At 45.4% G+C, this 26,685-nt stretch overlaps 1 protein-coding gene across 1 annotated transcript; it reads right to left on the bottom strand.

Annotated features, from left to right (window-relative positions):
• Positions 1-8,821: 8,821 nt before the first annotated feature.
• On the bottom strand, positions 8,822-12,460 carry SPR (sepiapterin reductase). The gene is made up of 3 exons (XM_036263317.1): positions 12,136-12,460; positions 11,298-11,588; positions 8,822-9,627 (listed from the first exon to the last, which is right to left on the bottom strand). The coding sequence occupies exons 1-3, from the start codon at positions 12,455-12,457 to the stop codon at positions 9,437-9,439; spliced, it is 804 nt and encodes a 267-aa protein (XP_036119210.1). The 5' UTR covers positions 12,458-12,460; the 3' UTR covers positions 8,822-9,436.
• Positions 12,461-26,685: the final 14,225 nt, after the last annotated feature.

The raw sequence follows: 26,685 nt of genomic DNA, 5'->3' as shown, positions 1-26,685 counted from the left end.
GGAAATGCATGTTCACTATGGGAATTTTTCAAAATACAGGAAAGCAAAAAGAGCCACATAAAAATTCTTTAAAATCCTGCCACTCAGATATTATTTTTAAATCTTACTGTTATTAATATTAATAACAGCTAATATTTATTAAGTTTTTTCTAGATACAAAGCACTATTCTAAGACTTCCCATGAGTTATTTTACTTAATCCTCTTGACTCTTTTCAACTCCACTTAACTGATGAGGAAACTGAGCCACAGTTGAAGAAGGTGGCAGAACAGCTTGAATCCAGGCAGGCGATAACCAACTCCAGCACTGGGCAGTGTTACATTTTTGATGTACATAGTTATGGTCTTTTTAAAAGATCATAAATTAACATGGACTTCTTTTCTGTTTCTTTGTGTAAATATATTGTGAAAAAATTTCAAGTAACATAGTCATCATTCATTTAATTTATTTTTTTGTTAATATTCACCCAAGGATATTTTTCCATTGATATTTAGATAGAGTGGAAAGGGGGGGGGGGACATTAACATGAGAGAGACACATGGATTGGTTGCCTCCTGCATGACCCTGACTGGGGCCGGGGATGGAACCTGCAACCCAGGTACATGCCCTTGACTGGGATTCAAACCTTTGACCTTTCAGTTGGAGGGCCAGCACTCTAACCACTGAGCCACACTGGCCATAGTCATACTTTATATTGTTCAAGTAATATATCTATGCTAAAGTAAGTAAAAAATACAGACGAATTTAAAGAGGAAAACAAAAATCACTTGTAATCCTCCCACCCACAAGACCACTGCTCACTCTTGAGAGTCTATCCTCCATTCCTGGAATGATTTTAGGGTTTGGAACAGAGAGAGCGACAGTTTCTAAACAGGGCAACACCACCGGGGGACTTTTAATGAGCTGGGGAACCACGTGAACATCGGCGGTTGGGTACACACTGGAGGATGTGAATTATGTCTGAAACCTTGAAGAGCGCTTCTGCCTCGTGCAGGGGAGCAGGTTCCAGGCGGCAGCGTTCAACGCTGCGGCGTCTCTGTAAACACCTGGGTTGCAGTAGCAAGAGAAGTGGGCCAGGGGTCCACAAAGCTGGAGTCTCCACCTGACACCGGAGATGCTTGAGCTGGGGAAGTCATTTCCTGCCTGAGCCTCAGTTTCTTCATCTGTACAATGAGCTACTATACTTCTGTGGAGCTTCATTTCTGGGTTATCTGCTGTGTTTTGGACGATTCCTGACTCAATTCCCACCCAGCTCTGGCAGAAAACACAAGAAGGCCGGTATTATGAAAGAAGCCAGGGTCAGGGAACACCAAAGGCTTAAGAACGCCCAAAAGAGGGTGTGAGCTTTATTTTCCTGGAGGGCTGGGCCAGCCAAGCAGATTAGGGGCCCGGAGCAGCTGTGGGCTGAGGGAGGGGATTCAAATGGTTCTTTCCCACCCTCTCCCCCACCAGCCAGCTCTGTGTAAAAATTCCAAACTCCTAATCAAACCCCCTTCTCTTTTCTCCTTTCATTCACCTGCCCATCTTCCTCTCCTCTTCTCTCCTTTTTCTATCCAAACTCATAATTAATCGCTCAAGGCAAAAGTAATGAATGTTAATTGGCCATCTGTAGGAAGACTAATTAAAATCTACCACGCTGGGGTTTCAAACATACCTATAGCAACGGAGTGAATCGGGAATGAGGCGAGGAGGGACCGAGGTAACAGCTGAAAGACTACAAAACAGCATTGGGCTTAGGTGTGAGGGAACAACGCCAGAGAGGGGCCGAGATGCTGGAGAGAGGGAGACAGGGAGACGGGGAGACAGGGAGACAGGGAGAGAGAGGGGGACTTCCTGGACTTACTCTTACTACTGTCAGACCTGGCACTTTGTTGCTGTTCTGTTTCATGTTTAACAAACACATTTACACATTTCCTTCTCATGGCCATGGTTTAAGGGGTGGCTGGAGTTTGTCAACACACAATTGTTGTCCCTCAGTCACAATCCTGAATACACCTATTTACCCAGGAACACCTGCACCATGCTAAACCACAGCAGGCGGACAGATAGACATGCACATGTGCTTGTTAAATCCCATGCACAGCTTTGTACAGGTTCACCCTTGCAAGGCAGTGTCCCGTTGCATGTGTACACATGCACACCTAGTTATAAACTGAGCACAACCGAGGGACACATGTGGTTACACACAATCATATATATCACATGTATGCATACTGTTGGATGCATTCATGGTTTAAACACACAAATCCACCTTCATTCAAATGTAAATGCGGGTGTGCACTCAAAGTAGTTTATACTTGCACTCACATTCACACAACAGTCTCATGGTATGTATATGTAGTTGCACACACACACACACACACATATATATATATATATATATATATATATATATATATATACTGTTATCTGGCAGTTTTATATCAAAATGCTTATACAGCCCTGGCCCATTTGGCTCAGCAGTTAGAGCATCAGCCTGTGGACCAAAGATCGAGGGTTCGATTCCTGGTCAAGGGCATGTACCTGGGTTGCAGGTTGGACCCCGGGGCCCAGTCAGGGTCCTACAGAAGGCAACCAATTGATGTGTCTCTCTCACATCAATGTTTCTCTCTCTCTCACTTCCTCCCTTGCACTCTACCTAAAAATCAATGAAAAAAATATCCTCGGGTAAAGATTAACAACAACAACAACAAAGTGCTTATACACAGGTACACACACAATTACACAAGCTCCCCCTCCAGGCATAAGCAAAGTTAAAGCACCTGTATGACTAACACTAATACTAAGGTGGCAAAGAGTTACACACACACACACAGCTGGGGCCTAGGGCAGGCCCATGTATGGTTCATATACAGCCATATGTGTGTACACAGAAACCCCAGCCCCAGGAGGAAACATACCCCAGTGATGGCCTCACACCTTCCTGAAAGGCCAGGGATCACGTCACAGAGCGAAGGGCCTAGGACTTGTCTTCTCCCTTAGAAAACCCTGCTCTGAGCACCATAAGCACCCACAGCCCACCTAGAATGTCCTGTCCAACTTCCGGGCAGAAAAGATGGTGGATTTGAGGGGAGCACGAGAGAAGGCCTGGGGGTCAGGGATGGGCTCTGATGAGGCTGGGCAGGGGTAAGGCTGCCAGCCTGCGGGATGGGGGCAGGGCCTTTGTACCCTCTATATCTGAAAGGGGTCAGTTCTGTGGGTGGGGGGAGGTGTAACCCAGGGGGACATGGCATCGTGGGGAGAGCCCGTCCTGACACAGGGGTTGGGTGCCTTTGGCCAGGGTCCCTGTTTTCTCTTACTTAAAGTAAAAATTGAGGGGACTTCCTGGATAGTTTCCGGGGCCTCGTCCTCGTTGCTGTAAAACCTATTATGATTAGCTCAGCTTAAAGCAGGAGGGAGTGCAAATACACAGAACATGCTGACACACGGGACATGGAAACCTGGGAAGGGTCAAGAGAGAAAGGACAGAGGCTTCTACCCAAGGACCCTTACAAGGAAGGGTTAATTAAGCATTCCTGTGTCCCCAGACTGTGCCAAACCTCTCTGCTCTTGGAGGCTCAGGTCTGAGGTTCTCAGGCCTCTGCAGTCCAGAGCCAGTGCCCACGGCGCACCCTCAGGCCCGGCAGGATGCAGCCGGGAGAAGAGCAGGCCAGAGGAGGGCAATGGCATCAGTGCCACCAGAGGGACCTGTGTGCCGGGTGCATCCCTGGAAGTCAGGAGTCAGACACAGAAGGAATTCCCAGCTACAACAAGCAGGATGCTAAGAATCCCTGATGTCCCAGAAGTGGCCGACACGCATGAGGCCAGGTGCTGTCACCACCCCTCTGGGATCCAGGTGGCCTGGCTACTTTACATCCCCACCTGACAACGAGGAGACCAGCTGCTCTGGTTGCCCAGGGCCACATGGCTGTAAGTGGCCGAGTCAGGCCACAGAAGCCAACTCCACTGGGCTAGCTCCTAACGCTGGGCAGCCCCGGGCCTCCCGCTGTGCAGGACAGGAAGGAGAAGCCCCGGTTCCAGGAGGTGGACTTCCTGGGGAGCCTCCAGGCCCTCGGGGACCTTCTTCTGCCCCACAGAGACCTCAGACTTCTCCGGGAGGAACAGGCACACACACACTCTCACACTCACACACACAGCCCTATGACAGCCTCTGCATGCGGAGCTGACAGATGTGCAAGGTAACAGCTCGCACCGCCTGTGCAGCTGAGGCCCCGCGTCGAGAGCGGGATTATTTCCAGCGAAGCTCAGGAAGGCTGCGTGAGCGCACACCCGGGCGTGTGAGTGTGTGAGTGTGTGTGTGAGGAAAAGGGAGTGTGTGAGTGTGAGAGTGTGTGTGGCTTCTCCTGCGATCTCTCTCCCTCCATCGAAGTCTGTCTTACTACATTTTCTCATCTTTCTGTCTGTCTGTTCTCCTGCCTGTGTTTTCTCCAGCTTCTTCTCACTGTCCTGCTCCCCCGCTGTCATCCTCACTCCCGTGCGATGTTTGTCTTGGCCTGGATGCTCCAGAGAGGAGAGGCGACTTGCCTGCTCCCAACTCCCTCGTTTCCCCCCGGGACCTCTCCTGTCCCACCCAGGCAGGCCCCAAGGACAGAGCCTAAGGAAAGCCCATTTTGTTCCAGGCAATGATGCCGCTGTCCAGGGGGGACAGAGGACAGGGGAATCTGGGACCGTCTTGGGGCCCAGAGAGCAGTCCCCCGGCTTTGGTCACTGTCTTCCGGCCTGGCCTTTTTCTCATCATGTATGTGTATATTCGCATTTTAAAAGCCAATCGTGCGGGCCTCTTGTGCCTCACCGCAGACGGAGCCTAGCCATGGCCCCGTGCCCACCCCAGATCTGGCCACACAGCGGCCCTGACCCTGGCTGTGTATTGAGCTTTAATTCTGACCTCAGACTAAACTCAGCCCCTAACCCTGACCCTGTCCCCTGAACTTCCCTTCTCAGAGGGGCTGCCTCCTTTGATCACTGCCAAAATACCACTCGTGTACAAAAGGCTCACAGCTCAGTTTTAAAGTTAATTACGCACTCATTTTTACAGCTCGTGGTTTAATGCTCTAATGCAAAGCGGGGGCACACCTAGATCCGCTGCATCTGGGGGGAGGTGGGCAGTGGGACTGATTTTTTTTTAGAACTCCCCAGGTGATTCTGATACAGGTCAGCCCCACCCGTTTCCACAATACCCACACGCGACATTTCCTGTAGGGATTCCAAGGGGGGCTTGAACCCCAACATAGGGATGCCTAGGCTGGGTGGGGACCCATACAGCTGGTGCTGGTCTGCGGAGGCCTGACTCCCAGGCACCAGTCATCACATCCAGACTCTTCAATGCTTCATGTATGCCTGGCAGTGGGCCACAGTGGCATTCACTCCCTCACATAAGCATTCATTCGTTCATTCATTCATTCACACTCAACAGTGCCTCAGTGGGTAAGGTCTGTGGGATACACACAGCTTCTTGAGCCTGAGGCCTCGGATCCCTGGTATCAAGCTGGGGCTTGAAAGGGCAGAGCCCAGACAGAAAAGACCTCTGCTGCAGTGGACAAAACCTAAACCAGAGTATGGGCCAGACAGACCCCTGCAGCCCCGAGAGCAAGCAGCAGGTCTGATGAGTGGGCTCTTCCCTTTCCTCACTCTGGGGCTGGGGACAGAAGTGGTGCATGGGTCTGTGGACTAAGAAACACCCCGCTTTCAGGATAGTCAGCTAAGGAATCTTTCTGAGCCTCTGGGGTCAGCTGGGTGGGTGTGGAGGGATAGGCCAGAGAGGTGACCCCTAACGTTAAGAAGGAAATTCCTCTCCTCCCTCTCTCCTTTTCCCCAACCCCTCCCAGAAAATAGAAGGCCAGGACTCTCTTTTTCAACACCGAAGGCGGGTAGAGCTGGGGGGAGTGCATGAGGATGGGTGGAACGGGAGACAAAGAGCAAGGCAGGGAATCTTGTTGGGAAGCAACACTAATTCTGGGATGGGATGGGGAGGTAGACTCTACTTCAAAAGTCTGAGATACCATCCAGGCTTGGCCCTGCCTCCCAGCACTGCGGGCAGGATTGGGGTGCTTGGCCCTGCCTCCCAGCACTGCGGGCAGGAGGAAGACCTCAGGACTGAGGTGGGGAGCAAGGGTGGCTCACTTCATCCTCTCCTCACTCACCCTGCACCCTTCCCCAGCTGGCCTGAGGCCCGAGTGATTCCTCGGTTAACTTCTCTGCAAGCTACCTAGTGGCCTGGTCCATTCTCCTCCTCCCCCACACCTCAGATCGCTGAGAGATACTGTGGCAACTGGAGAGGTGTCACCCCGTGGGGTCCCCACTCTGGCAACCTCCCTGTCACCACACGGAACCCCAGTGGTGAGGGAGCACAGCTGGGCAGTCTTGGGCACGTTACGCAGGGTATGCACACGTGCTCTGTGACTGGGAATGACTACATGTTAGCACAGGAGGCCACGTCTGTGGGGAGAGGCTGTGGTTCATGTGAAGGAGGCCGGAAGGTAGAGCCCAGCTCCTCGAGGTGAGACGTGGGGAGATGCTGGGACAGAGCACAACCCGGAGGTGTGGTTCCGAGTTGGGGAAGCAGCAGCTGGGCACCTCCAGGCTTGGCTAACAGTGGGCAACAGCCTGCATTGTATTTAAGGACAAAGACAGGAATTAGGAGGGCAGAGGGGCATCTGACCACCCTAGTCCCAGCTGGTCATGCTCATGGACAGAGGTGCTCGAGGTCCTGGGGTTGGGCCTGGAATATTCCCCTTACTCCCCTGCTCCTCCTAGGCCAGCTGCTGGCCCCCAGCTCAGGGTATTAAACACAAAACTGAAAAAATGCCCAGCTCGTTCATGCCAAAGACAAAGAGAAACCTTGTTTGTCTTTTGGCTAATCTGAGGCCCTGCTCAACCCGGCAGCTGGGCTCTGGGCATGTGCAGGCATGTGTTGTGTGTGCTTGTATGTGCCCCTGTGTGTATTCAGGGAATACAGATTGTTAACCCTCTGATGGGTGACTGCTCGTGGCTCAGAGACTGGCAAGAAAGTCTCCCTACCCCAGTGGTAGAGGACCTGAGAAGGCTACTCCAGGCCAAGGAGTGAGGCCTAGGAAACCCCTAGTGGCCTAGTCCATTTCCCCCTGCGTCCCCAGCTCCTTGAAGGCCAAGAGCCCACAATCCTAGAGGACAGGAAGAGAGACAGATCTTGTGTCATTTCCAAGGTTCCTAAATAGCCAGGCTCAGAGAGGGTGTCAGGCGTGAGAGGTTCTCGCCACCTCGTGGAGACTTGTGGTACTGCTCCTTGAGTCCTGGACAATCAGTCTGGTGGGGAAGCGAGAAAATCGGCTAGAACATCCAGCAGGCGTTGGGCTGGAGCTCACTGCCCTCACACTTCCAAGGGCACAAGGGGCCGCGTGGGCAAATCCACCCAGCACCTACTCAGGCTGCCCAGCCCCACCTGCAGAGGCAAACCTGATGTCCTCAGATGCAGTCCGACCATGTTTGAAACAACTTGGAGAAAGGTTTGCAGGAAGGAATGTTAGAGCTCACCTGTCCCAGGAAAGCCCAGAATGGGAGGGGGCCCTGCCCGAGCCCCCACAGCATCTTCATCACAGAGGGAAGTTAGACTGAGCGCTCTTGACTCCAAGATCCATGCATTTCCCCGTTGGTCCAGTGAGTCCAGGACAAGTTGTCCAGACTGAACCCCAGACCCACTGAAGCCCAGAAAAGGAGCAACAGAGTAAGAATTCTAGCCTCTGGTTAGCAAGAAGGCATCTGGGCCATATGGAAGAAATCAGGCTGCAAGCAAGTGGGGCTCTGGGATGATCTGGATCTTCATATTAAAAGGCAATAAATAATATTAGCATGTATGGGGCAAATCCTGTGCTTAAATTACAGCTACTGGGTTATTTAACACAATGACCTTTAAGGCACCCTGATAATCCACATTTTTTAGATAAGGAAACTGAGGCACAGAGAAACAACTTGCCTTCGGTTACAGCTGGTAAGTGGCAGAGCAGGGCTCTGTGTATAGCGATTTTGACTCCAGCGAGTAAAAAAGCTCTGCTGAGTGAAAAAAGCGTGAATTGCTTGCTCCCTCCTAGGAAACCCAGCAGGACACTGCCAGCTCCAGCCCAGGGCCTCCCTCCAGCCAGAGGAGCCGCGGGGAGTTCTCCAGGAGGCTTGGCCTCCGTGCGCCCTCTGCTGTGCACAAGGAAGAGCAAAGAGAATACCCAGGGCTGAGTCCTGGAGATGGCTGGTAGGGACCATGCTCTCTGCTCCCAAATAGGGGCCAGGAAGGGGCTGGCTGACCACCACTGCAGAACGCCCAGCTTGCCCACATCGACTCACCCACGGAAGGATGGGTACGGTCCTACCCTTGGTTTTCCAGGACTTCCCTCTTGGAATCCTGCCCACCTTCCCATAAGGCATTTTGGTCTTATGCCCACCTCACTAAGGACCAGGAGCATTGGTAAGACAGGTATTAGCAAGAGGGCCCACAACAGGCCCCTGAGGAGGTGGGATCCATTCAGAGCATTGCCATGTGGATAAGGGGTAGAAATGACCCCTCCCTGAAGGCTGGGTACTCTGAATAAACCAAGGGCGAGGAAAGGTTAATAAGAACTGGGGTCACTACAGGCAAAATCGTGAAGGAATAGGTGTCTGGACTTGCCCATTTTGGCCAACTTTATTTGCACCTACGTTTGCCACTGGGTAGGACTCAGTGAGAAGAGGCTCTCAGCCCCAAGACAACTCCTCTAGAAATAAGGGCAGCATCCTGTATTTGGGTCAATTGCCTCAGGAACACCCCTGGGCCCAGCAAACCAGGGAGTTAGTCATGGGCCCTGTATCAGAAGCATTATTGTACTCCAGGCACTAATAAAGGACAATTCGTTTTATTTGTATCTGCCTTTGACCTGTACAAAAAGTCTCAGTTCCCACCCCCAATCTGGAGAACAGAGTAGGTTCTGGAGGGAGAAGGCATTAGAATGAAGTCATGAAGTTCAACCAGAAGGTCCTCTTACCCTGAGTAAAGGGCAACCCCGTGGCCTGAAACATGTGTTGTCCTCCCTCCCGGCCATCTGTGAACCTACTGGGCCCTCCTATTTGAAACAGCTTACCCGCCATCCCCCATGGGCTGGCCATGGGCAGGAGACCCCACCCCGTCTTCAGTGTTTCAGCTTCTTGCCCTACTTTTCCCATCTTTAAAATTCTAGTCCTGGAGAGAGAACACCAATACCAATAACTTCTCTCTCCCAAGCCTCCTCCTAACTCAGGGTGCTCAGCACAAACTCCTGAGAACTGGGCACCCCAGACCTCCTAGCTGGCTGGGTCTGAGAGCAGGAGAGTAGGCATGAGTGCTTATCTATGTATAGCAGGATTAGTGGTGCCACTGTGGCAGGATGCGAGACGGCACAGGGCTTCTGGGTGTGCCTGAAAGAGGGGGAAGAAAGCTCCAGGAAGCCAAGGTTACGGGCTTATTTATCGTAGAAGTCAACATGGTCTCCAGACTTGAACATATCCTTCTGCAGCACGTTTAGTAGTTTCTGGGCTGACACCCTACAATCCACCAGCTCCCCCTTTGTCTTCAGCTCCTGAAGCCTTTTTCGTAAGTCTGAGTCCAAAGAGGTCTCCCGGGCCAACTGCTGCATGTCTGTGTCCAGGGGCCCTAGGGGAAAAAGAGAAGAAGATGAAGGGCACAGCTGAGGCAGGGGCCCTGCTGTGCGTGTGAGGTGGGGTGGAGTCAAGTCTGGTCACTGGCAACACCTTATCTTGGCTAACATGTGTGGTCAAGTCATCAAAGGCTTCACTCTGTCACTACCGAGCTCCAGACTCACTCAAATTCCAATCACCACTGAACAGGGTCCCTCCAGACCACCGTGTGTACAACCACGCCGATCATCTCCTGTCCAACCAGCACCTCCTCCTGAGGTGAGGTCAGTGAACTCCTACTGGAACTTCCTATTTTTCATATAGGAACCACAGCGCCCAAGAATCTGGAGGTAATGGGCTTCAGGGCTGGAAAAGCCAGCCTCCTGATCCTCAAATGTCTTTCAACCACCTGAACATCCCTGGTAAGCAGGGACTTGCCACCTTTCCAAACAGCCCATCCCCCCTCCGGACACCTGTCGGAACATTCTTTCAGAGACTGAAATAAAACCATGACTGATTGCAGGCCCTGGAACCCTTGCAAAAAGTTCCACTTCCTCCTAATTCCCAGGCAGTCCCCTGAGTCCCCAGTCACAGTCCAGCGTCTGTTCCACTCCTGGCTGTGGTTTTCATTTGCTTGTTGTTGACTGAACAAGTCCTAGGCTGAGCTCAGATTGGGTGCTGAGTTGAATGCTGGCTGGGAGAATAACTGTGTATGTGTTAGGGAGGGAGAACTGGGTACTGGAGAGCATGAGGAAATAGAAATGGCACTGATCATGAATTCGGTTGCAAGGTTTGGTCCTGGCCCTGCCACATCAGGACTTTGGTTATTCTACCTCTCTGCCCCCAGGGTGCCAAGGGGAATGAACTATTGGATCTCTATCTAAGTTGCTCAGATATTACACAACAGCTGTCACCACCTTCTAATCGCAGTAACCTCAAGCCTAGGACAGAGGCCTCACCTTTAAGAAAGAGGCACAGTGGCATCATGGTAGGGTTGTGAGAAACCAGACCAAGCATCACAAGACTCCCTACCCTGTAACTTCTGTGAGGGCCCTATCTTATTTACCCCAGCACCTCCACCCCTCCCACGAGTGTTCAGCACAGTTCAGCCTGGGATGGTCAGCACTCAACAACGTCTGTGTGCTCTTCATTCAACTGACATTTCCTGCAGACTGACTCAATGGGGCACTTTGCTGGGTGCTGGGGACATACAGGCATAGTCCCTGCCTTCAGGGTTTTCCTATCAAGAGAGAGAAGTATACATATGAAGTTAATACAGTGTGGTAAGTCCTATCTAACAATCAGAAGTGCTGACAATTAGATAGTACTTCACAATTAGGGATTCTTTTTACATATATTACCTAATTCAGTCCTAACTGCCCTGTGAAACAAGGAGAATCTTTCATTTTACATGAAGAAATGGGGTACAAGCCTGGAATTCAAACCTAATTGTCTCTCAAATTCTAATAGCTCAGACTTTCTGGTTCCACCCTCCAGTTCAGGCAGCTCCCCACTTTCCCCACACCTGCCAGGTCCAACCTCCTTGAATCCTGTATTTCCCTTAGGAGAGCTGGGTCCTGATTCTGGGACAATATATTTGGAGAGGACAGACAAGCCATTTGACCAGCCCCCAGAGGGGGACCGGCTGGTTCTGGGGAACAGAGATGGCAGTAATGTCCCACCTACCTGGAGCATAGCTCAGCACCCTCACACTAGGTTCCTCTGTGGCCAGGACCTTGAACATCATTTCACGGGCAGCCTTCCCAGCACAGTACAGTGTCCAGCCCTTGAAGGGCTGCAGAGCACACAGCGACGAGATGTTAACCACAGTCCTGCTGAGGCCAGGACTGTCCGGGAAGGCCCTCAGGATGCTGGAAGTCACGCACAGCATAGAGGTCAAGTTCAGCGCCCAGTAGTTGTTCATTTCAGCTGCGTCGGCCAGGTTAACGAAGCCTTTGGACACATCCCCAAGAGTGCCTGAAAAACCAGACCTTAAGAATCACCCAGTGCAAGCGGGGCTCTCTTTTCCCCCAGCCCTATAGGAGGAGTCTCGCTAGTGCTGCTGAAGGCGTCTCTCCCTTCCCAGTCCTGCAGACACGCACACCGGGGGCGCCCACTCACGCCAAGTTGCCGACTGAGAAGGCCCTGCTCTGGGACTGGGGGAGAACTCGGGGCCATTTGGAGAAGCAGGGACCTGGAGTTCTGCTGGGAGACCCATGCCCTGACTTGGGCCTCCGCCAGAGGGCGCCGGGCAAGACGATCGGGAAATTTCCACCGGCGTTACGGAAAGCCTGGCCTTTGAAAGAGGAGGGCGGAGGGCGAATGGGGGAGGGATGGAATGAGTACCGGGCCTTACTCCACACCTCGCCGAAACAACTAGACCTTCGGGCGTCTTTTCTGACTCCTAGCAGTCACCTTTGAAGTTCCAAGCGGTGGGGCAGTCGGAGGGAGAAGGAAAGGGACGCTTAGTGAGTGTGCCGAGCGCTCACACGGGGACCCGGTGCCCCGCCGGCGGGCGACGTACCTGCGTTGTTGATGAGCAGCACTCGCTGCAGCCCTTCGGGCCTGGGGAGCTCGCGCAGAGCGTCGAGAAGCCGCTGCAAGCCGGCCTCGGTGCCCAGGTCGGCGGGCACCCGCACTACGAGCCGCCCGGGCCGCCCAGCGCCCAGCTCGGCTTCCAGCCGCCGCAGCGCCTCGTCGTTGCGGGCGCTGAGGACCAGCACGGAGCCAGGAGCCAGCAGCGGGGCCAGGAGCTGGGCCAGCACCCGGCCGAAGCCGCGGGAGGCCCCGGTGAGCACGCACACGGCGCGCCCCAGGCCGCCCTCCCGGCCGCACTCGCCCTCCATGCCGCCGGCTCGGGCGGGAATCGGGACCCAGCGGCGGGCAGGGCCGCGAGGGGCGCAGGCGGCGGCCCCGCCCGACGGGGGCGGGAACCTAGGGCGTCGGGCTGCGTCCGCCCCGCCCTGGTTTCCTTGGCCGCTGGTGGCAGAAGTGGAGGCACCTGCTCGGGAAGAGTCCGAGCGGAAGGGCCGAACGAAAGGGCGGCAGGCGCGCCCCCTACGGGAAGGCCTAGCGCAGGTCTGAGCTGGGCACTGCTGCACGTTCAGTTCCCGCCGGGACGCGTTCTTCTCCCAAGTCCAGACCCAACTTCCTTGCACAAGTGACTTCCTCGTGGTCAGTCCAGCTTGCTCTGTGGCTAGCACCTTTTTTTTTTTTTAAGCAAAAGCCCTGAATGAAGCCCATGCCAAGTTAGGGCCTGGGGTCCCTACTGGGCTTGGGGAATTCACCACCCTGCGAGTTATAGGAGCTACCTCCCCGGAGAACCCCATTTGCGCCTCCAGGTGATGTAAAAGCTTCTTCCTTACCAGGCTCTGAGTAATTCGGTGCTGGCGCCGGATTTCTGATTCCTCCATTCCCTAAAGGTCTGTGTACCCGGGATTCTGCACCCACTCACGCCGCACTCTTCCTAGTGGGCAATTGCTCCTACTCCCCGCTTCAAGTTTACAGAGATGATCACCTAAGACCTGTCCAGGCCTTTGCTTCAGAAAACCCACATTTCCGTGTTTTTTTCAAAGAGACAGGGAAAATGGAAAAGTTGGCAACAAATCTTAAAAGGAGTCTCTTCAGGGTTTAGCAAGGGAGGTAAGTAACCTCAGATAAGTTGGCCCAAGTCCCTAGAGGGCTGTTCCCTCACCTGGAGAGAGACATCAAAGTTGTCTTTCAAAGCTCCTGGAAAAATGCATTTTTGCTTTCTTCTGCTGTGGGCTGTCATTGCCAAAACAATTTTCGTGGGGGCGGGGAGCTTTTCACTTGTGAACTAGGTGCCTTTACCACAAACATTTTGTCAAATGTGTAGTTCAAATTGTACATCTCCGTGGAACATATACTAAGAACAAATGAAAATGCAAAGAAACTTTACATTTCATTGAGTACATTTATTGTTAATACGTATAGTACTATTTTGAAACTGTTCTGTGTAAACTAGGACAAAGAAAACAAGCAATTATGCCAATGGTTGTAGAGAAAAGACATTAAGTATGCACTCAGGGATCAAGTATGAATTCAAGTTAAGAGAAAAATTTGTAAAACTGAATTTGAATTGGAAGCCAAAAGATTGTAGAATTTTTTGCAATAACTTTTACTTTTATATGATAACACCAAAAACACGTTTTTCTCTTCCTGATGTGTCGGTACTCCAATCTATGACTAATCTTTATTTAAGAGTTTCCCTGCCACAATGGCAGAGATTAAAGTGGCGCCCAGATAAATTCTGCAGTTTTGTTTTGTTTGGCTCAAACAGGGCTTTTTTCTTTTCTTTTAAAATTTGAGGTGACATTTCTAAAGTGGGAGATTTTACACAATATCAGAATTTCTAGTTTCTTTTGAATAATGAGTGGGTCTGGCAAGGTCGGTGCTGGTTGAGGTGAGCAGCAGCACCTCTTGGGAAGGTTCCAGTGTGCTCAGTTTACCAAGACCATCACCACTCACCAGGGTAGGCACTTCCGGTCCCTACTCTTGATGCAAAGCTGAATTCTTCTATGGTGATGAGAGTCCAAACTTTTAACAGGCCAGGCATTGTGTTAGATTTTGGAGACGTGAGCACAGAGAGGGGTGAAGAGGCTTTTGAGATTTGAATACAGGTAAAACTGTGTGTTTGTTCATACTACTTGACACTGCCCCGTTTTTCACTTACCTGATAAGAATGGAAGATAACAATCTGAAATCTGATTGCTCCAAAGCAAACCACTCCTATACTAGCCCAGCAGCCCACTCTTACATAATTTTTAGTAGCTTCTCCCTGCTCTCCAGGCCTCAGAAAACCCGTTGGTGAAAGCACAATCCAATCCATTCATTCATTCGACAGTTATTGAACTTTTAGCATGTGCCAGGCATTGAAGAGAGGAGGGAATGAGGAAGGGCACAAATTCAGACCTAGCCTCTTCTATCTTAGCTGCTTCTAGGAGAAACCATTAGGAAACAGTCCTCAGGGACAGTTTGCCTGGGCTGGGAAAGAGCCTGGAAAATCCTTTTCTGAGGTAGATGATCATCTGCCCCTCACCTCTTCCCATTGCCAGCCTTAGTTCAAGAACTATTTCAGTAAATTGTGAGGAATATCTTAGGGGCAACATATTCCGTAGAATTCCTTTAACAATAGCACAGTGGGTCTTGGATTTGTCTGCACATTGGAGTCACTGGAGAACTTCAAACACTGATGCTGGTGTCCCACAGGCTGGGACTTAGGGATATTTTAAATTTTAATTTATTTAAACAAACAAAAAAAAACAGTTCATCCATTTCTCCAAACCCCTCTCTCCTGCCTCTTGTAACCACCAATCTGTTCTCTGTATCTATGAGCTTGGGATTTTGTTCGTTTTTGTTTTTTTCAGATTACACATATGAGACATGATACAGTATTTGTGTTTCTCTGTCTGACTTATTTCACTTAGCATAATACCCTCAAGGTCCATCCATCTTGTTACAAATGGCAAGATTTCAATCTTTTTTATGGCTGAATAAGATGGGTGGGTGGATGGATGGATGGATGGATGGATAAATATATAGATCTTACAATTTCTTTATCCATTTATCCATCAATGGACACTTAGGCTGTTTTGATATCTTGGATATTTTAAATAATGCTGCAATGAGCATGCAAGTGCATATATCTTTTCAAATTAGAATTTTTATTTTCTTTAAATACCCCAGAAGCAGAAATTCTGGATCATATGGTAGCTCTAAATTTTTGGAGGAACCTCCATATTGCTTTTCATAGTGATTGCACCAATTTACATTCCCACCAACAGTGCACAAGGGTTACCCTTTGCCAGTCCTGGTTTCTTTTATTTTTTATAAAAGCCATTAAACAGGTGTGAGGTGATTGTGTGGTTTTGACTTGCATTTTCCTGATGATTAGTGATGTTGAGCATCTTTCCATGTACTCATTGTCCATCTGTATGTCTTCTTTAGAAAAATGTCTACTCATATCTCCTGCCCATATCTTCTGATCATATATATATGTGTGGGTTTATTTTGGGCTCTCTATTCTGTTCCATTGAGCTATGTGTCTGTTTTTATGCCAGTACCATGCTAATTACTATAGCTTTTAATTACTATAGCTTTGTAATATAGTTCGAATTCAGGAAGCATGATTCATTCAGCTTTGTTTTTCTTAAGAATATGCTCTAGGAATTTTTAAGAGATCTCCAGGTGATTCTAATGTGCAAACAAGGTTGGGGACTACTGTAATAGCAATTGGCAATAACCTTTTTTTTTTAAGGTACAGATACCTGGCCCGGCCGGTGTGGCTCAGTGGTTGAGCATCAACCCATGCATCAAGAGGTTGCTGGTTCGATTCTCGGTCAGAGCACATGCCGAGGTTGTGGGCCCGATCCCCCATGGGGGGCATGCAGGAGGCGGCCAGTTGATGATCTCTCTCATCGATGTTTCTATCTCTCTCTCCCTCTCCCTTCCTCTCTCTTTAAAAAATCAATAAAGAAAAAAAGAAATAGATAAAGGTACAGATGCCTGAAAGGTAAGAAATATGTTAAATAGATTTAAAAGCCTAAATCTAATAAAGAACATTTGAAGAAAAATTGGTGAAATTTGAGTAAGATCTGTCGATTAATTACTGGCCTTGTATCATTTCCTGACTTTGACCATTCAACTGTTGTTATATAAGAGAATGTCCTTGTTTTGGGAAATACACTGAAGTATTTAGAGGTAAAGAGCATCTTATCTACAACTTACTCGCAAATGTTTCAGAATAAAACCAGAATGAATAAAGCAAGTATGGCAAAATGTTAACATTGAGGAAATCTGGGTTAAAGGTATATAGGAATTCTTAATACTATTTTTGCATCTTTTTAAAAGCCTGAAATAATTTTGAAATGGCAAATTAAAACAAAAAACCATACTTACAACCCAATAATACGAAGGCAACTTAAATTGAATAATAAATTAAGAAAGTGGAAAAATCAAGTCCTGGCTGGTATGGCTCAGTTGGTTGACACCAAAAGGTCTCAGGTTCAATTCCCAGTCAGGGCACATGCCCAGGTTTCAGGTTCGATTCCTGGTCAGACAACCTATTGATCTCTCTCTCTCTCTCTCTCTCTCTCTCTCCCCCTCCCCCTCTCCCTCTCCCTCTCCCTCTCCCTCTCCCTCTCCTTCTCCCTCTCCCTCCCCCACCTCCCTTCCTCCCTCCCTCTTCTTTCCTCTCTTTCTCAAATCTTTTTAAAAAACACATCGTTGGGTAAGGATTACAACAATTTTTTTTTAAAGAAAGTGGAAAAATCCAGACTGTGAGACTTCTGCAGAATATTGATCAGTTTCTTTGAGTCAGTGCATGAAAAAAAGGTGGGAGGAACTGCTTTATATTAAAATGACATGACAACTCAATTAATACATTTGGATTCTGATTCAAATGAACCAATGTAAAACATTTTAGATAACTGAGGAAATTTCAATATGGATTGGGTATTGGATGAGTTTAATGATTTAGTATTGATTTTTAGGTGTAATAATGGGATGGTTATGTAATAAAATGATTATTTTTAGACAAAGTGATATGAAGTCTGGGATATGCTCTAGAATACTTACGTAACAAAAAAAGGAGGAAAAGAAGAAGGGAGGTAGAAGAAAACAGGGATAGATAAAACAATGGTGACAAAATCTTGATAATTATTGAATTATTGAATCTAGATTATAGGTATAGCTGTGAAGGAAACCTGGTAAGCTCAAAGGCCACAGAAGTAACCACGCAAGATGATCTCATCATAAATTCCTAACTGGGCAGGTCACAGTGGCAGTCACACTCCAGGCCTATAGCTTTCTTAGAAAAAGGTTACTCTTTACCTTAAAGGAGCCTCGTTCGTTATTCTTATAAATCTAGGAACACATACCTTTGAAATGCCAAAGTAATCATCTTTTTCAGACCCCTGTCCTAACCACCCTCACGGGAGCACATGCGCCAGAACTCCTCATATATTGTATATATTGTAAATGTCAAATGTTAACTATCTCTCCACACTGCAAATGTTAAATGTTAACTGTCTCTATACACTGTAAATGTTAAATGTTAACTATCTCTCTACACTGCGAATGTTAAATGTTAACTATCTCTACACTGTACATGTTAAATGTTAACTATCCAGTACTCACCAATGTAAAAGGATGTCTCTCTCCACTTTGCTCTTTATCCAGTCCTAGACATGTGACCACTTTGCATTCTCCCACTCCTTAACCTACCATCAGAGGAGTCCATGTACCTTCCCTACACATTCCTAACGTAAGGTATAAAGTGAACTGTGAAACGGCCATGCTCTGGAGCATTTACTTCAGTCTGCTGAGATATTGCTTCTGGGAAATGTCCTCAGTTTGGCTCAAATAATAAACTCTTATAAAAATGTTCTACAGTTTTGAACTTTCTTTTGTTGATAGGTATATTGTGGTCCATTATAGTATTCTCTTTCTTTTGTGTATATATGAATATTTCTATAATAATAATGTAAAAAATAAGTCCTGGAAACTGGTAAAAGTACTGAGACATTCTACTATTTAATAGTGCCCAAACGAACTCTGATAAAGGTTAGAATAACCTTTTTTCCAAATAATAGCATATAAGCATGCCCATTTTACCATATTAATTTTCTTTCATATCTTTAGGTTTTAGTAAGATTGTGTATGTTTATTTCTCTTGTGAGTTGTTTGCTCAAGTTCTTTGCTCATTTCTATTAGGTCTCCTATTTCTAGGCTTTTTTTGTGGTTCTTTCTATCAACTTAAGTTTTTTTGTTCCATTTACTTTTTCCCCCTATTGATTTGGAAGTTACACATCCTGTTTTTAATCTACCAATGGTTACTTTTGAAATAAAATTCTAAATATGTGAACTTTTATCTTTCTATTAATATTAAAAATAAAATATTACATTTTGGGGAAACAACATGACTCTGGATTTTGGAGGCAAACAGGCCTGGTTGGAAGCCTGGCTTTGCCTTTAACTTGTGCAGCCTTGGCCATAACATGTTTAACCTTGGTTATTTTATAGGCCTGTTTATTCAGCATTGCACAAGTATTTGTTGAGCATCTAATGTGAACCAAAAAATGAGCTGGGCTCTGAAGAGCAACTCAGATAATTCCTATGTTCATAGGGGGTGGAATAAAGCAGCTAAATATACAGCACTTAGTACATTGCCTTATAATTCAATAAATAGCAGGTGATTATTATTATTGTTATTATTATGAGAGATTTGGCACATTTGAATTTCTTTCTCCACACCTTCCCAGGCACTAGTTTTAAAAATGTATGTGGCCTGTAGATTTAACTTATTTAATTTTATACATTATGTCTTCTCCTTCAGGAATTGTTTTTGACATCTTACTGTTTCATTAGCATGGAAACAATATATTTAAGCACTAACTCTGCTTTCTGGTCTCAATGGTTATCTACATTTTTATCATATTCATATCTGTCGTATACTTGAGTTCTTTTTTTTTTTTTAATCCTCACCTGAGGACATTTTTGCATGTATCTTCAGCTAGATCAGGAGGGAGAGAGGGAGGAAGAGAGAGAGAGAGAGAAACATCGATGTGAAAGAGACACATCAAGTGGCTGCCACTCATACAACCCCAATGGGGACTGGGGACAAACTGCAACTGAGGTACATGCCTTAGCGGGAACCAGACCCGGGACTCTCTGGTCTGTGGGCCGATGCTCTAACCACTGAGCCAAACCGGCCAGGGCTATACTTGAGTTCTTTATTATGATTCATCTCTCGGTCAACTGGAGTAATTCTCTGAGTTTGTTTGTTTCAGAGAATTTATGAGTTGCTACTTTTTGAGGCCTTGAATGTATAAAAATGTCTTTCTATTGTTCTCTCTAGTGAACAAGACTCTAATGGAGCATAGAATATTGACTGGTGATATTTCCAATTTCATACTCTGAAATGATGCTCTATCACCTTTCTAATATTTAGTGCTATCTCAAAAGAAGTCTGATGTTGCTCTGATTTTTTTTTTTTTTTGGTAGATAACATTTGGTTTCTGACTGGATCTACTTGATATGTTTAGGTGTAGGTCTCATTTCCATTATTTATTAATTTATTACACAAAGATTTATTGAGAATTTACCATGCTTTTGTGATAATTTAGTGGGCCCTTTTGGTATGAAGACTCAAATCTTGCTTCAGTTTAGAGACATCTTTCTGTAATTTTACTTATTTTAGTCTCTTCAAGTAGAATTCCCACAAATAGTTCATTTGATCTCCCTGAATCTACTCCCAAGTCTTTTATACTTTCACGTACTGTCATCTTAATCTCTTTATCCTTTGCATATGAATTGCATAAGTATTTCTGAGCAGTCTTTTAAATCACTGTAGCTTTCATCTGCAGTCCTTGCCTCCACAGGCTCACCTGGCTGGGCAAAGGGCTCCAGGGGCTGTCAAACGCAGGGATGGAGCATATGTTGCAGTCAAGTTTTATGAGGAAGAAAACTCTAAGATCATGTAAAACAGCATCCATGCTGAGACAATTTTGACCCAGATATAACAAAGACTATGAACTGTGAATAAAAGGAGAATGTGTCAAAGAAAAATTATATATCCTAAACTCATTCTCTTCTTACCAAATTTCAAAACAACAGACTTTAGGAAAAATATTTCAAGAAGTTAGCTCCTTCTACTTTTGAATCCATGCACAAATTTAAACAGAAAGTTTGATAAAAATATTGTTCTAGATTGCTAACTATTTTTAGTAGCAGAAGATGAAGGATTTTTGGCATTTGAAGATATAAAATTTCTTCCATAAAATATGTTACTAAAAAACAGTTTTTAGAATTAAGGTCTGATGTGTGTAAAAAGGTTAATAATATAATTTTTTTTCTTTATTGATTTTAGAGAGAGAGGAAGGGAGAGGGGGAGAGAGAGAGAAACACTGATTGGCCACCTCCTGCATGTCCCCTATTGATTTGGCCCACAACCTGGGCATGTTTCCCGACCGGGAATCAAAACAGCGACCTATTGGTGCATGGGTCAATGCTCAACCACTGAGCTGTGCCGACCGGACAGTTAATAATATTATTAAACGTGCTACTTCTGTATCCTGTATATTAGACACTTGCATATACAGAAACAACCAGAGCCTTAAAAAAACAAAACAAAACAAAACAAAAAAACACGCCATGGATTGACAATAAACAAAAAGTAGACCTTCTCCACGTTCTTCTCCAGCCAAAGTAAACTATGTGATATACAAGATACTTTGGAACTGCTTTGTCATGTAATTACACAAGACATTCAAACAAGGTAAAATAGCAGTTATCATTCAGTGAGAAGGCCATTTAACCAAAAGAAAGCCTTGACATTTTACTTTTCAATAGCAGCAGGGCAGGACTTTCTAACAACTCATGGTAGCTTGAAGATAAGTTAGTTTATTTGGTGGAAATTTTGAAGAAGTAATTAACCCAGTTGTCTTGTGAGGGCAATATTTCTTTCACTGTATGAAACCTGCTATTGGAGTGGGAATTTACAAATAAACAAGAGCAGGGGGCTAGAATGAATCATGTGATAACTGATTAGCATTGGAGACATCTGTATGAACTCATATTTAGCTTAATACAGACACAGAAGGGTAAATAGACAAATGATTATAGATATGTGTGTATACACATGTTTCCGAGCTCTGCTCTCTGAGAGGGCCAAGAAGCAGAGACACCTCAGTAGCCACAAGCACACCCAGTGCCCAGATCTTGGTTTGTAATACCACTCTCCAATAAAAGGTACCAGAGTTCCTTGGAGAAACAGCTGATTCTAGAACTGGTACAGGAAATTGCCTGAAGCATCTTATAGGGCCAGGGAGTGTAAAAAAAAAAAAAGTGCTTAGAAAATAAAAGCACCCACAATTCTAGGGGTATGTCAAAAAGAGACAAAGAAGGCAATTAAAAGTGTTTGCAGTGGCCAAAACGAAATAAATGGAGCAACAAAATCAAGTAGCATGTGGATTATAATTCAAAGTATAAAATAATTATCCATTAGTACACATGCTATAAATAAGTTATTAATAAATAAAAATGGAGGAGAATGGAGAAATATACAGAATAATTCCAAATAACATGTAGATACCACCTTCTCAAGAAGGTGGGACTTAACTCCTCACTTCTTAAGTGTGGGCTGTGCATAGTGAATTCCTTCCAAATTGCACAGGATGTAAAGGGGAAAAAGGGTAACATTACAGTGGAGAAGCCTAACAGCTACCTCATCCAAGACGTGAGGGTCAACATCAGCAGTGATGAGTCATGTTGATAGCATGTAAGCTTGATATAATATGATGAGACTATCACTTCACTGTGGTCTTCCTCCCCCAAACCTGAAATCCCTGTACAATCATAAGAAAGACATCAGAAAAACTCAGGTTTAGGGACATTTTATAAAATACATGGCCAGTACTCCTAAAAAATGTCCAGGTTATCAAAACAAAGAAAGCCTGAGTTGTCTTTGTCCAAAGGACACTGGGGAGACACGATGACTAAATGTAATCCAATATCCTGGAACAGAAAAAAATATTAAGTCAAAACTAAAGAGATCTAAATGAAGTGTTGACTTTAGCTAATAATATTAATATTGGTTCATTATTTGTGAACATTTAGTTGTGAACAAGTGTACTACACTAATGTAAAATAATAATAGGGAAAGCTGGCTGTGGGTATATCTTCATGATTTTTCTGTAAATATAAAACTATTCTAAAAAATAATGATCCACTTATTACTTTTTTTAAAAAAAAATGATTTTAATTTAAATAGGTTTTAAAAAATTTTTTATTAATTTTTTTTTTTAGAGAGAGGAAGAGATAAGGAGGGAGAGATAGAAACATCAATGAGAGAGAACATTTTTGGCCGCCTCCTGCATGCCCCACTCTGGGGATCAAGCCCACAACCTGGGCCTGTGCCCTGACAGGGAATCGAGCTGGCGACCTCTTGGTGCACAGTTCAACGCTAAACTGCTGAGCCACACCAGCAGGGTAGAAAGATATGTTTTTATGTCTGTAATTTACTTTTTTTTTTTCCAATCCTCACCCGAGGACTTTTTTTTTTTTTTTCCTATTTATCTGCAGATAGAAAAACATTGGGAGGGAGAGAGAGAGAAAAATATTGATGTGAGAGAAACACATGGCGTGATTGCTGGGGGGAGGAGGTGGGTGGAGGTAGAAGAGGGTATAAGGTAGATAAATGGTGATGGAAAACAATACAATAAAATAAAGGGAAGACGAAACAATTTGAATATCCATCAACTGGTGAATGGTTAAACAAATGTGGTATATCCATACAATGGAATGCTACTAAGCAGTAAAAAGAAACAAAGTCCTGATGCAAACTACAACATAGGTGAATTTCATGAAAGAAGCCATACACAAATAACTATATATTGTATGATTCCATTTACATAATATTTCTAGAAAAAGCAAAACAATAGAGACAGAAAGCAAATCAAAGGTTATCTAAGACTGAGGTGAGGGGTAGAAGCAAGAATTAGCTGCAAATCAGCATAAGGAAACTTTTAGGGACAATAGATGTGTTCTAAAACTGGATTGTGGTTTGTGGTGATGTTTGCACAATTGTGAGAGTTTTACAGTTTTAGCTCTTAAAGTTAAGCTTTTGATCTGTTTTAAATTAATTTTGTATATGGTATGAGCTAGAGGTCCAACTTTTTTTTTTGCCTGTGGGTATTCTGTTTTCTCAAAATACTTTGTTGAAGAAAAAAAAAAAGAAAGAAAGAAATCCTTACATCTATGGTCAATTGATTTGGTTCCCGCTAAGGGCATGTACCTCTGTTGCAGTTTGTCCCTGCCCCAGTTGGGTAGGTGGCAACCAGTTGATGTGTCTCTCTCACATCAATGTTTCTCTCTCTTCCTCCCTCTCTCCCTCCTGCTCTATCTGAAGATAAATGCAAAAAAATAAAAAATAAAAATAAATAATTCACTATAGTCCCTTTATCATATATCTATTCACTTAGTCATCCCTCTATTCTTCTATTAATCCATTTAAAAAATTTTTAATCCTCACCCGAGGACATTTTTGCATTCTTCAGATAGAGTGGGAGGGAGAGAGGAGGGAAAAGAGAGAGAGAAACATCAATGTGAGACACATTGAGTGGTTGCCACCCACATGACCCCAACCAGGGTGGGGACAAACTGCAACTGAAGTATTACATGCCCTTAGTGGGAATCGAAACTGGGTCTTTCTGGTCCACAGGCCGATGCTCTAACCACTGCCAGAGCCATTTAATTTTTATTGGATGCATTTTAAAGTAAATTACAGACAGCCTTGACTGGTTTGCTCAGTGGTTAGAGCATCAGCCAGTGGACCAATGAGTTGTGGGTTTGATTCCAGTGAGGGGCATGTACCTCGGTTGTGGTTTGTTCCTGGTCCTGGTCAGGGTCATTTCTGGGACAAATGTCACTTGGTAATGGTTATAATCCTCTTATTTTTTTTTTAGATAGAATGGAAGCGGGGGCGGGGGTGGGGTGGGAGGAGAAACATCGATGTGAGAGAGACACATCGACTAGCTGCCTCCCACTCGACCCCAACTGGGGCTGGGGGTGGAACCTGCAACCCAGGTATGTGCCCTTGACCAGGAATCAAACCTGTGACCCTTCAGTCCATGGGCCAATGTTCTAACTGCTGAGCCAAATGAGCCAGGGTGGTTATAATCCTTTTAATATGCTGCTGAATTCAGATTGCTAGTATGTTGTTAAGGATTTTTGCATCTATATTTATAAGGAATATTAATCTGTAGTATTCTTGTAGTCTCTTTGTCTGGCTATGGTATCAGGATAATAGTAAAAGATATTTGAACAACACAGTTATAAGTTTTACTTAAAAGATATATATAGATATATATATAATGAACTAACAGTCTGAGGAATGGGGTAGTCCCAGGGACGTGGAAGTGGGGTACAGACTGACAATCCCCAGAAGAGGGGGTGGTGGGGGAGAGATAAACCACAGAACTTATATGCATGTGTGCATGAACAATGGACATGGACAACAAAGCTGGGGACAGGGTGGGGAGGGAGGAGGAGGGAGGAATCAGTGGGGGGAAAAGGAGAAACATCTGTAACAAAAAGAAATAAATTAATAAAAAAAGAATAGAGCCCTGGCCGGTTTGGCTCAGCGGTTAGAGCGTCGGCCTGCGGTCCCGAGAGACCCGGGTTCGGTTCCCGCTAAGGGCACGTACCTCGGTTGCAGTTTGTCCCCGGCCCTGGTTGGTCGTGCAGGTGGCAGCCACTCGATGTGTCCCTTCACATCGATGTTTCTCTCTCTCTCTGTTCCTCTCTCTCCCTCCCTTTCCATCTGAACAAAAAATGGAAAAATGTCCTCGGGTGAGGAAAAAAAAAAAAAAAGAATAGAAGAAAAATAAAATAAAAAAATAAATCAAAAGAAAAAATAAATAAAAGATACACACACACACACAGAACTTTTTTATCCACAAATAGAGAATACCTACTCTTTAATTATCCAAAGAACATTTACAGAAATTCATTATGTACATAAAGATCTCTATAAATTCCCCAAATTCTCTTAATACAGTATAACAAAATGAAAAAAAAGCAGTAAAATGATTTTTCCAAAAATTCACTTGACATTCTAAAACCACCTTTCCAAACAGCTCAAAGAAGAAATAAAAATCTATTCAGAAAACAATGACAGCGAGAACACTACTTTGTATACTAAAAAAACTCTTCTCAGAGGGAAATATATTACTAAACATATTTTATTAGAAAGCAAAAAAAAAAAAAAAACAGAAAAGAAATGAATCAAGTATGTGCCTTGGTGAGTTAAGGATCTTTGTTTGCAGAACAAAAAACAAAACCAAAACAACAACAACAAATAAATTCTTGGTTCACTCACAGCTCTGAAAGAGAAAGATGAAAAACCAGGTCCATAAAAGGGCAGGAACCCCAGTGGCTCTGGGGTTGGTTGCTTGCTGAACCAGGTAACAGAAAGCAGTGAATCAGATACAGTATGAATCAGCTACTAGATGAATCAGCTACAGCTTATAATTTTGCTTAAAATTTAGCTGTCATGGATCAAGCATAAAATTAGCCTAGACGAGGCTTCATGTCTATTTTTTTAATCTAGAAAAGTTCAGTGTATCTTCATTGATGATTTCACCAAACAGTATCTAATAAGGAAAGGTTAGTTCTCCAAGAATAGTTGGGGTAGTGTCATCAGAAGAAGGGGCAATGGATGTGGGGTGACAAAAACAATAAAATGGCCCAGCCAGTGTAGCTCAGTGGATTGAGTGTCGTCGTACACACCAAGAGGTCACTGGTTCAATTCCTGGTCAGGGCACATGCCTGAGTTGCAGGTTCTATTCCCAGTAGGGGGCGTGCAGGAGGCAGCTGATCCATGTTACTCTCTCACTCTCACATTGATGTTTCTATCTCTCCCTTCCTCTCTATGTAAATATCAATAATAAATAAATAAATAACAATAACTATCTCTCCCTCTCTAAATAACAATAACTAATAAATAAATAAATAACAAATTACACATCTTTACATTTTTGCTAAAATGTTCACTATAGCATTTATTACAGTAACAAAAAGTTGAATGTGAGTGCTTTCTCCCTCCTCTCCCCCTTCCCCTCCTCCCTCCCCCTCTCCCTCTTCCTTTCCCTCTCCCTTTCCTCCCCTTTCTCTCCCTCTATGGTGTGTGTGTGTGTGTGTGTTCACATCCTAACACCTGGACCTATGAATATGACCTTATTTGGGAAAAGGGTCTTTGTAGATATAAATGTAATTAAATGAATGATCTTGAGATGAGATCATCCTGGATTATCCTTGTGTGCCCTAAATCCAATAACCTTACAAGAGACAGAAGAGAAGACACAGACACAGAGAAGGCCATGGCCATGTGAAGTCAGAGATTAGAGTAATACAGCCGCAAGCCAGGGGCTGTCTGGAGCTACCAGAAGCTGTAAGAGGCAAGGAAGGGTTCTCCCCTAGAGTCTCTGAAGGGAGTGCCCTCCTGCTGACCCCTTGATTTTACATTTCTGCCCACCAGTACTGTGAGAATAAATTT

Source organism: Molossus molossus, unplaced genomic scaffold (assembly GCF_014108415.1).
Source record: "Molossus molossus isolate mMolMol1 unplaced genomic scaffold, mMolMol1.p scaffold_m16_p_15, whole genome shotgun sequence".
In the NCBI taxonomy this organism is placed as follows: Eukaryota; Metazoa; Chordata; class Mammalia; order Chiroptera; family Molossidae; genus Molossus; species Molossus molossus.
The sequence above is the reverse complement of the archived record's forward strand: the minus strand, read 5'-3'. Positions and strand labels throughout refer to the sequence as shown.